Below are 10568 nucleotides of genomic sequence, written 5' to 3'. Positions count from 1 at the left end.
TGACATCTGGCCTGGTTTTGGGGTGTAGATCAAAGTCAACTCCCTTGGTTCCTCCTTGAGCCCTGGCCAGGCTCTGGGGGAAGCCAAGAGGAGGATGAAACCAGATGTTCCTGCACTAGCAGTGCTGTCAGTGTGTTTATTCAGCACTGTCACAGCTGGGCCCTCTCCCAGCCAGGCTGGAAGCCTCACCTGTGGGTGGATGCACCTGCAGGAATTGCCAGTTGTTGGCAGTGGCTCTGCAGCCCTTGGCTGTGACAGCTTCCCCAGCTGATGAGGGGATCTGGGTGATGGTAAAGTCTGAGGGTAACTGGTGATGGATCTTTCTTCATCACTGCAGGCAGTCTTTGGTAGTGCTGATTGGGTGCATTGCTGAGCTTCTGTTGTGATTCTTTGCTGCTTTGAACGACAGTAAATTACACAGATTCCTTCAGTAAATAATACTGATTCCTCCAGTTGGTGTCTGTGTCTTTGGTGCTGACCCTGCCCAGTGGCAAAACAAAATCGGTGTAGTCTGGCCAGATCACAGCAAAATGTCACTTTTTGAATGTAAATGTAAGGAATCAGTCCTATCCAAAATTCCTGGCTGGGAAGACCTTCCCTAGAGTTCACTGGCTCTGCAGGGGGCTGAGATCAGAGCAGTGTGTGAGCAATGGGGAAGTTGGCTAAAAGAAGCTGAACCACTGGATGTATTAAAATGCATCCAAAATTGCATATGGGAAAAGGAAAAGAACTTCTGGGTTTGGGAAGATGAGGATGAATTTTGTTAACAGTATATTGGAAAAAGCACCAACAGAAGGAACAATTGTTTTTGGAACACGCCCACATGAAGCGAGAGGAGTTTTTAATCTTGAGCTCAGATTTCTTTGTGCAAGTGAAATAATATAATTATATAATCAATATATAGATAAATATAAAATAAAAATAAGATGTAAAAATATAATTAAACTATATATGTGTATATATATGAGCTAAAAATTATGTGAAATAATGCTGACAATCCTAATTTGTTACCTTTGGCTGCTCAGGGATGTAACATGAAATGCCCTGCAAAAAGTATTTGGCCAGGACCCAAACGTGAGTGGGAAATTTGGTGAGATTGTGTATAATGAATAAAGGAGGATGGGATGAAATTGGCTGTTTTTCATAGCGTTTGCTGATACTCCGATGTGGAATGCTTTGTCTGTTACAGTGAGAAATGAAGCGATTAAGGCTGCTGGGTTTTTCATATACCACACTATGCACAATCTGCAGGATTGGTGGAACGGATAGAGGGGTTGTTAAAGGAGCAGATGAAAAAATGAGGAGATAGGAACTTGTCTGGATGAAGAATCCCTTACAGGTCCACCCAAAAGCTGCAGGGCTGAACCTTTATGCATTAGAATTAATGAGGATAAATCAGAAGTAAATGAGAGTTATCAATACCAGAACAGGAATTCAGATTCCTCCAGAACACTTTGGTCTGATAACTGCTCACTGAAGCTTGGCCTTGCAAAGTGTTCATGTCATGGGAGGAGGAATTGATGCAGATTAGCAAGGAGAAATTAAATTCCGTTAAACAATAGTGAGCACGATTTGATTATGCAATGCTGTGACAAGGGAGGATAATTATTGATACTGCAGTTTTCAAAACAATTGTGAAAAAAGGAGATCCACCTCAAATCACCACTGTTTGTGGAGATCAAGGGTTTGGATCCAGCAGTCCTAATAATGGAGCCACAGTGTGGGTCCAGAGGCCAAATGGCCCTCCTGAGCCAGCTGAAGGAACAGCTCTGGGGAAAGACACCACTTTTAATCCTGAAACCTGGGCAGGAACGATGGGAATCTGTCCCTGCAGCCAAGTGTTCTATGGGAGAACAAGCAGATGTTATAGGATGTTGTTTTACAGATCCTGCCAGACCAAATCTCCCTGTTTGCCCCAACGTTCCCTTTGGAAAATGCTCTGATCCACAGGGCTCCATGTGAAGGCTGATGTGACACTGAGTGACTTCCACACGAATTCCGCCAGGAGCCTGGAGCACCTCAAGGACTGGGACCTGGCAGCTCTGCAGCCGAAGGGGAAAGGAGCCACCAAGCCTTGTTACCCACAGACACAGCAGTGAAGCTGAACAGCAAAGAACCTTGGGGCATTATTCTGGAATTAAAAAGGAGCCAGCTCCATGGATAATGGAATTATTGTTCTTAACCCAATAGAGATTGAGGAAAAAGATTGAATAACCTTGTCACTAAAGTACTACTGATGTCTGTAAGTTGTATCTTGTAATCAACCAGAATCTTTGTTTGCCAGAAACACCTCTGGAGTTTCACCAAGGGATTAGTCATGGAAATTCATATGAAAATGTAAAGATCAAAGTAGCCAAAATACTCCACGTAACTAATTGCAGGATATGTTCCCAACCAATGTTGGGAGGAATGGGATTCCCTTGCAGGGCCCATCCTGTGGGGTGGCAGAACTCTGTCAATGGGCTCTGACTTGTAATGGAGTCAGTGAAGGGACAGTTAAAGAAAACTGTGCTTGGAACAAAAGAATACAATGATCAGTTTTACAGGATTCAATAAGATTTCACTTCAGGAGGAACTGAACCCTGTTATAGTTAGAGGCCAAAATATGGAAGGATTTATATGGTTTAGAATTACTTACAATGTCAGTAGAACTTGTGGTGCTGGAGCTGGTCAGTGTCAGTGTCACACCACTGTCAGCTGCAGTGCCACCATTTAGGGTACTTTGGCAACAATCACAGGGAAGATTTGGGGCCAAGAGAACATTTCCCACCCAAAGAGTGCCTTTGATTTCACAAAGCCAAAGATTCTGGTTCACCATATGCCCTATGTGCACTGCCTTATCCTATGGAGTATACAGTTACAAGTTAAATAGATCATCAGAAGAAGTAGCAAATGATGCTAATAAAATATTGAACAGCACATCCTGAGAGCTCCAACAAACACCAGTGGGGCTCTACAGAACTGCATGGCCTTGGATTATCTGCTTGCTGGGCATGGAGGAACCTGTGCTGTTTTAGGACAGGAATGTTGTACTTCTATCAGTGATGGGTTTGAAATCCAACAATCAGGAATCACCTCAATAGAAAGAGAAGTAGAAGAGTGGCAGAAAGAAGAAAATTCATCTTGGATTGGCTTTGTGGCTGCCAAGCTGGAGGCTGCTGCAAAATGCATTCATGGCAGTAATAATTGTGTGTGTACTTGGGGTATTATGATTCCATGTTAGAGTTGTTGTAGCACTTTGTGCTGGAAAATGGAGACTTTAGACTTCTCTAAAAAGATACAGAGTCTCAAGAAGAAAGGGAGATTTGATAGATAACGTAAAGAATAGCAACTAATGAGGCATGTTTGAAAGAGAATGCGAATTATAAATTGGAGTAATGAACTTGAAGAGCGCTTAACTAAAGAGCAAGAGGCAATGCCTTTATGCCTAATACCTAAATCTAAGGTTGTATGATCGAAAGAATTGTTACGAAGGTTGTAATTCATCTCTAGGTCCAAGGACCAACTGAAGTACCAAGGCCTGAACAACAGGCCCTGAGCCAAAGGTGACCTCTCAATGAAACTTCCAACCAAACATTATCTTTGTATCTCCTCATTAACAAAGTAGTATTAGCAAAATGATCTTTGTAGCTGTTCATTGGTGAAACATGGATTTACTGTTCTGTATGTAAAAACCAGACAAGGCCCCATCTGACCTTGTTTGGGGTGTAGATCAAAGTCAACTCCATTGGTTCCTCCTTGAGCCCTGGCAAGACTTTGGGAGAAGCCAAGAGGAGGATGAAACCAGATGTTCCTGCACTAGCAGTGCTGTCAGTGTGTTTATTCAGCACTGTCACAGCTGGGCCCTCTCCCAGCCAGGCTGGAAGCCTCACCTGTGGGTGGATGCATCTGCAGGAATTGCCAGTTGTTGGCAGTGGCTCTGCAGTCCTTGGCTGTGACAGCTTCCCCAGCTGATGAGGGGATCTGGGTGATGGTAAAGTCTGAGGGTAACTGGTGATGGATCTTTCTTCATCACTGCAGGCAATCTTTGGTAGTGCTGATTGGGTGCATTGCCGAGTTTCTCCTTTTGTAATTCTTTGCAAATGGTTTTGTACATTGCTGAACTTACCCTTTTGTCATTCTCTGAAGTTTTGCAATTATATAAATTACACTGTTCCTTCAGTTGGTGTCTGTGTCTTTGATCCTGACCTTGCCCACCATCAAAACAAGGCCCTTCCTGCCTCAGTGTTACCTGGGAAGACAAAAACCATCACTCCAAATGCTGCCCTTTCCTCCTTGTTCCCCCACTTTATACACTGAGCGTGATGTCCTATGGTCTGGAATATCACCGGGGTCAGTTGGGGTCACCTGTCCTGCCTGTGTCCCCTCCCAACCCCCACGGACCCCCAGCCCCTTCCCAGCATGGCTGGACGAGGGGCAGGAAAGGCCTTGGCTCTGTGCAAGCTCAGCAAGAACAAAACCATCTCTGTGTGATCAACCCTGTGCTCAGCACAGCCCCAAACAGCCCCAGAGAGAGCCCTGGGAAGGAAATTCCCTCTGCCCCACCCAAACCAGCACCCCATGGCCATCCCCCATCACCATGGCTCCAAGGGTTCCTTTTCATGTCCTGACCCTGGCCAGGGGACCTTGGGATGGTTGCCATGGCAGCCAGCTGTGGCACAGTGCTCATGTCCATGGCAACACAGCCCAGCCCGGCCCTGAGTGCAGGTGACAGTGACAATCCCCATCACAACAGGTCCCATGAACCCAACCTCAGCAAAGTGTCTCCTGCAGGTTGTCCTGACATTGGAGAGTAGAACAGGGCTTTGTGCTGGTTGCCATGGCAACCTCTGTACCAATGATGCCCTATGGTGGTTGCCATGGCAACACCTGCACAGTGTAGCCCTGTGGTGGTTGCCATGGCAACTTCTGTACCAATGATGCCCTGTGGTGGTTGCCATGGCAACCTCTGTACCAATGATGCCCTATGGTGGTTGCCATGCACCCGAGCCCAGCAGTGTCACAGTGCAAGTGTCCCTGCCATCAGTCCCTGCAAGGGGTTTCCATGGCAACTGCCATGAGAAGTGACCCAGGTGTCACATCCCAGTGCTGGTTGCCATGGAAACAGTCCCCAGCACTGACCCTTTCTGTCAGGCTGACCTGGCCTTTGGCCCTGGCACTGGGCTTTGCTGTTGGTTCCGCGGCGCCTGCCCAGCCAGCGCGGCACAGGGCAGGTGGCCATGGCACAAACCCCAGCCATGGATCCCCTGTGCCTCTGGGCAGTGACACCAGCCCTGAGCAATGGGCTGCTGCCGTGGGCTCAGTGAAGTGACCATGGCAACAGCCCCTTGCAATGGCCCAGTGCAGGTTGGGATGAGAATCCACCCTCAGTCCTGGCCCAGGGCAGGGCTGCAGTGCCCTTCCCAGCAGCCTGGCTGCACAGCAGCACTTCCAGGGCTCTCTGCATTTCCCTTCCCCTCACTCTTGGCTCACTCACACACCTCCCAACAACCCCTTGGTGCTTTGAGCTGCAGGGAGTTCAAAGCTTGTCTGTCCTTCAGCAGTTGGTCTAATTCTGCCTTCAGCCAACTCTTGATTTGTGTTTATTGTAGAACTTCTTGTGTGTCCAAAACATTCCTTGCAGAGTTCTGCCTGGCTTGGGGAAGGGGAACCTCCTTGGTGGCAGCTTGGGCTTGGCACACACTTGAGGAGTGTGTCTGTTTTCAGTGGGGAAACTTAGGAGTTTCAGACTGCTTAAAAAAAAAAAAAAAAATATGAAAACCCCTCTTTTCCTGAGTGCAGCCAGTTCTCTAAGCAAAGCAGCTCCCAGGTGAGTGAGGACAGAAAGGATGGGGTTGGGGAATGTGGAGTAAGGTTGTCCACACTGGGTCAGACCTCAGAATGCTGCATTCACCTCTTCTCTAAAGAGAAATGTAATAAAAGGCACCCATTAAAATAGGAATGTATATTTCTTAGAAGCTCTTTGAACTATTTCTCCATAACTGTAGCAGAAAACCTTCCTAATGAACTGCAATAGACCAGGGGGAGATCAAGGCAGAGCCATGGTGTGTCAGGACTTGCTTGATCCTAATGAGCTCTGTGGTGCATTTGGTGCTGAGCCCTTGAACCTCAGGGCAAACCTGAGAGGAGGTTGCACAAACCTTTCCAGGAGTCAAAGGCAGAAGAAAAACCTAAAGTGTCTCCAAGCATTAATGGTTCCCACTGAGGTCCATAACCAACACAGGCTACCCATAGACTCCTTGGAGGAGAGAGCTGGAGGCCATGATTGCACAAAAACCTCTCAGAGAATCAGTGGGAAAAGGAAAAAGGAAAATACCTTTAAAAAATTAAGTACTCGAGACATTAATGAGGCCACTGAGTGTCATTACTAACAAGGGCTCTCAAGGGACTAATTACAGCAGATAATTGGAGGCCAGTGTTGCACAAACCTCTCAGAGACTCAGGGTCAAAAAGAAGGACTTTAATAAACCCTGAGTACCTTGAAGCATTAATGAGCCCCACTCAGTGTTGTTACTGACAGAGAATCTCAAGGGACTCGTTACAGCAGATAATTGGAGGCCATGATTGAACAAAGCTCTCAGAGATTCCAAGGCAAAAGCAAATCCCAAAGTTCTTTGACAAACCTGCAGTCCCTGGGAGCATGAAGGAGCCCCCAGGGCCATTCCTGACCAAGGCTTCCCAGGGACTCCTTCCAGCAGATCCCTGAGGCCACTGGGATGGGGGTGTGGGGGGTGCTAAAGGAAGGACAAGGGGTTGACAGTGCCCAGCCTTGCTGGGGATGTGCCAGGAGCCCCAGTGCCTCAGGACAAGGTGTCTCCTCACAGCTCTTGGTGGTACAGAAGCTGCTGTGCCAAAGGGCACCAAGAATTGACTTCTGTTTGTCCCACCCTGTCATCACTGCCTCCAAATTCTTCCTCTAAGTGGAACCTGGGGACACTTTCTCAGTCATGTCCCTCATTGGGACCCATTAAAACTTCCAGAAACATTGACATTTGATTCTAACTTTGAATTCGTGAGAGGTTTCTGTAACTCCCTCCCAGTGACGGATGTCCAGGGCCTCAGCACCAAAACCCCAAGAGGCTCATTACAGTCCTTGTGCTGTTGCTGTGCTGCTGAGCTGGGCTGGGATCCTGGCACAGAGGGAACTCCTGGTAACCAAGAAGAGCTTCAAAAAGACATTTCTCCTGAGGAGCAGTTTCTCTCCCAGCCCAGCAGGGCTGAGGGTGCTGCCTGCAGGTACCTGAGAGGAGTGAAGCAGACAGAGGCTTAAAGCAACTGGAAGGACAATTCTGAGCTTATTCATGGAGAAATCTTCACAACCTCTGACACAGTAAGTCTCTGGCTGCAGGGATCTCCTAAAGCTGACACATGACAGCACTGATATGACTGTAAGGATGGCTCTGCTGGTGTTTCTGGGTTGGGGGAGGATGTGCTGCAGAGCGGGGCTGCCCTGGGCACCGTCAGAGGGACAGGGCAGGACAGCTCCTGCTGCCAGGGGTGGCTGCAGGCTGGGAAGGTGGGGGTGCAGCCAGGGGTGCCCAGGGCTGTCCTGCAGAGCAGCTCCTGCAGCCCTGAGGGCTCTTTGCCAGGGCAGGGGATCTGCCACCTGCCAGGGGCAGCTCTCAGCCTGCCTGGGAGCTCCCCACGGAGGGTGGAGTGGAGCTGTGGCTGCAAGGAGTGACTCCTGCCAGGGCAGGTCCTGCTGCTGTGCACAGGGTGCTGTGTGGGCCAGCGCTGCTCAGAGCTCCAGCTCATGCCCAGCTTCCAGCTGCTCTTTAATCCCTGCACCCCCGAGGGGCTGCAGGGCACAGCTGGCCCAGGGGCTGGGCTGGGCTCTGGCAGCACTGGCAGGGAAGGAGCCCGGGGCCACAGCAACAGCTCCCGGCTGGGACAGCTCCAGCAGCAGAGCCCTGGGCAGGCTGGGAGGGAGCCAATGCTGAGGGAAGCCCTGCTGCAGGAGACATGTGGCACCTGCCGGCCCTGCCCTGCAGTGCACACACTGCCCTGAGCAGCAGAGCTCTTGTGTCCCCTCGCAGCCAGCACAGCCCTCAGCCCGGGGGCTCGGGGCCCTCAGTCCCCTCCTGGGCCGGCAGAGCAGCACCAGAGATGAAGGGCATCTCTCCTGCCATTGCCCATTCCCTGCTGACCAGGGCCTGAGGGCGACTGTCCTGCACTGCTGCTGCCTGCAAGGGGCTGGGCAGGGCTGGGCAGGGAAAGGCTTTTCCTCAGGGCTCGGCTGTCTCTCTCCTTGCCTTGCTCAGCTGCTCCTGGCATTGCTGACAGGCTCTCTGGCAATGGCAGTTGCAGCTGCAGGGTCAGGCGCAGCCCTTGGGGCTCCTCCTGTGCAGGGTGAGCACAGCAATGAGGTGTCCCAGCTCCCTCTGCCCTGGGCAGCTCTGGGCAGGGCAGGCTGGCAGGCTGGCAATGAAATGACTCTCCTCAAGCAGTTCCATGGCCAGGACCCTTGGTGTGTCCTCGGGGTGTCCATCCAAGCTGTGAGCTGCCTTCCAGAGGACACTGGGGGACAGGAGTGTCCTTGGTCAGCAGTGGGGCTGAGACTCTGAGAAAGGCTGAGCCATTTGCCTCTGCTGTGAGTCCCTCTGCTCTCAGCTGTGTCAGGGTGATTTTCAGGGGAACACAGTGAGTGCCCTTGATCTCAGAAAGGGCAGCTGGGAACAGATGGAGCAACAGAGCAGCTCCCCTCACCTTTCACTGAGTTACAGCCAATCCTCTTGCCTTGCACAGTTCTCTCTGTTCTCCCTGAGCCCAGCAGGAAATTCTCTCAAACTGCCTTTGGCTGTCACTGTTCCTCAGCTCTGGGAAAGGAGATTCTGCCAAGCTCCTCTGCCTTAGGGGCAGTTTGGTCTGAGGAAGTCCAACCCAGGACTGGTCCCTGTCCCCCATTGCCATGACCCCAATGTTACAGAGCAGAGCTGACTCCTCGGTGTCCATGGGCAGAGCCACTGCTTGTCACAGCAACAGGGCCAGATCCCAGCAGAGCTGCAGGCATGGGGCTGGAGGAAGAGCTCTGAGAAAAGGGAAATTGGGTGGCACAGAGTGGGAGGGCTGGGAGAAAGGGCTGGGACATTGCTCAGGAAAGCCTCTCATGACTTGTTACTGTCTTCTCCCTGAACAGGTCCCCATGGCCAGAGGCTCAAAATGTCCAACAGCAGCTCCATCAGCCACTTCCTCCTCCTGCCATTCGCAGACACACGGCAGCTGCAGCTCCTGCACTTCTGCCTCTTCCTGGGCATCTCCCTGGCTGCCCTCCTGGCCAACAGCCTCATCATCAGCGCCGTAGCCTGGAACCACCGCCTGCACACCCCCATGTTCTTCTTCCTGCTCAACCTGGCCCTCACTGACCTGGGCTCCATCTGCACCACTGTCCCCAAAGCCATGCACAATTCCCTCTGGGACACCAGGGACATCTCCTACTCAGGATGTGCTTCTCAGGTCTTTATGGTTTTCTTCTTTTTAGGAGCAGAGCTTTCCCTCCTCACCATCATGAGCTATGACCGCTATGTGTCCATCTGCAAACCCCTGCACTATGGGACCCTCCTGAGCAGCAGAGCTTGTGCCCACATGGCAGCAGCTGCCTGGGCCTGTGGCTTTCTCTATGCTCTGCTGCACACAGCCAATACATTTTCCCTGCCCCTGTGCCATGGCAATGCCCTGGGCCAGTTCTTCTGTGAAATCCCACACATCCTCAAGCTCTCCTGCTCCAAATCCTACCTCAGGGAAATTGGGCTGCTTGCTGTTAGTGCCTGTTTAGGGCTTGGCTGTTTTGTTTTCATAGTTTTCTCCTATGTGCAGATCTTCAGGGCTGTGCTGAGGATCCCCTCTGAGCAGGGACGGCACAAAGCCTTTTCCACATGCCTCCCTCACCTGGCTGTGGTCTCTCTGTTCATCAGCACTAGCATTTTTGCCAACCTGAAGCCTCCCTCCATCTCCTCCCCATCCTTGGATCTGGCAGTTTCAGTTCTGTACTCAGTGGTGCCTCCAGTACTGAACCCTCTCATCTACAGCCTGAGGAACCAGGAGCTCAAAGATGCCCTGAGGAAACTGATGATTGTATCTTTTCAGAAGCACTAAACTCTCTTTTCTGCTTCAGAGTGTTCAGGATGAAACTCTTTACAATCTCAGCCTTTTTTTTTCCTATTTCTCCTTTTCACTGGTACTTTTTCTTACAATTTTTCTAATGTTGTAATGTTTTTTATAAAATACTATATTATTACTCCTTGCATTTTTACATGAACATCTGCCTTTCATTTGAAACACAAAAACTTTTAAGAGGCTAGTTCCCCATGTATTTAAATAAAAACAACTGACTGCCCTTACTTGTGTGTCAAAGATGCTTCCTGAGCCCTCCTCTGTCTCTCCAGGGGCAGTGCCTGTGAGCAGAGGTGGAGGGAAGAGACTCCCAGCACAGCAGCACAGCCAGGGACAATGGCCCTGGCTCTTCCCACATCTGCTCTCCCCAGCTCCACACTCCCCAGCCCTTCTGTGTGTGTAAGGCCTGAGTGCTCTGGCAGCTTGGTGACAGCCCTGCTGTGTGTCTGTGCTGTGAG

General features: G+C 50.4%; 1 protein-coding gene across 1 annotated transcript; it reads left to right on the top strand.

Annotated features, from left to right (window-relative positions):
* Positions 1 to 9139: 9139 nt before the first annotated feature.
* Positions 9140 to 10092, top strand: LOC146421955 (olfactory receptor 14J1-like). Its single transcript, XM_085046841.1, has one exon. It carries the CDS (start codon positions 9160 to 9162, stop codon positions 10090 to 10092), a length of 933 nt encoding a protein of 310 aa, XP_084902967.1. The 5' UTR covers positions 9140 to 9159.
* The last annotated feature ends 476 nt before the right edge of the window (positions 10093 to 10568 follow it).

The sequence above is a fragment of the Lichenostomus cassidix genome, unplaced genomic scaffold (assembly GCF_008360975.1).
Source record: "Lichenostomus cassidix isolate B80296 unplaced genomic scaffold, HeHo_3.0 HiC_scaffold_46, whole genome shotgun sequence".
NCBI classification, from domain to species: domain Eukaryota; kingdom Metazoa; phylum Chordata; class Aves; order Passeriformes; family Meliphagidae; genus Lichenostomus; species Lichenostomus cassidix.
This window is presented reverse-complemented; position numbering and strand designations above follow the sequence as displayed.

What these genes read in the sequence shown, in the direction of transcription:
- LOC146421955 (XM_085046841.1), top strand. Translation starts at nt 9,160, where the DNA reads ATGTCCAACAGCAGCTCCATCAGCCACTTCCTCCTCCTGCCATTCGCA.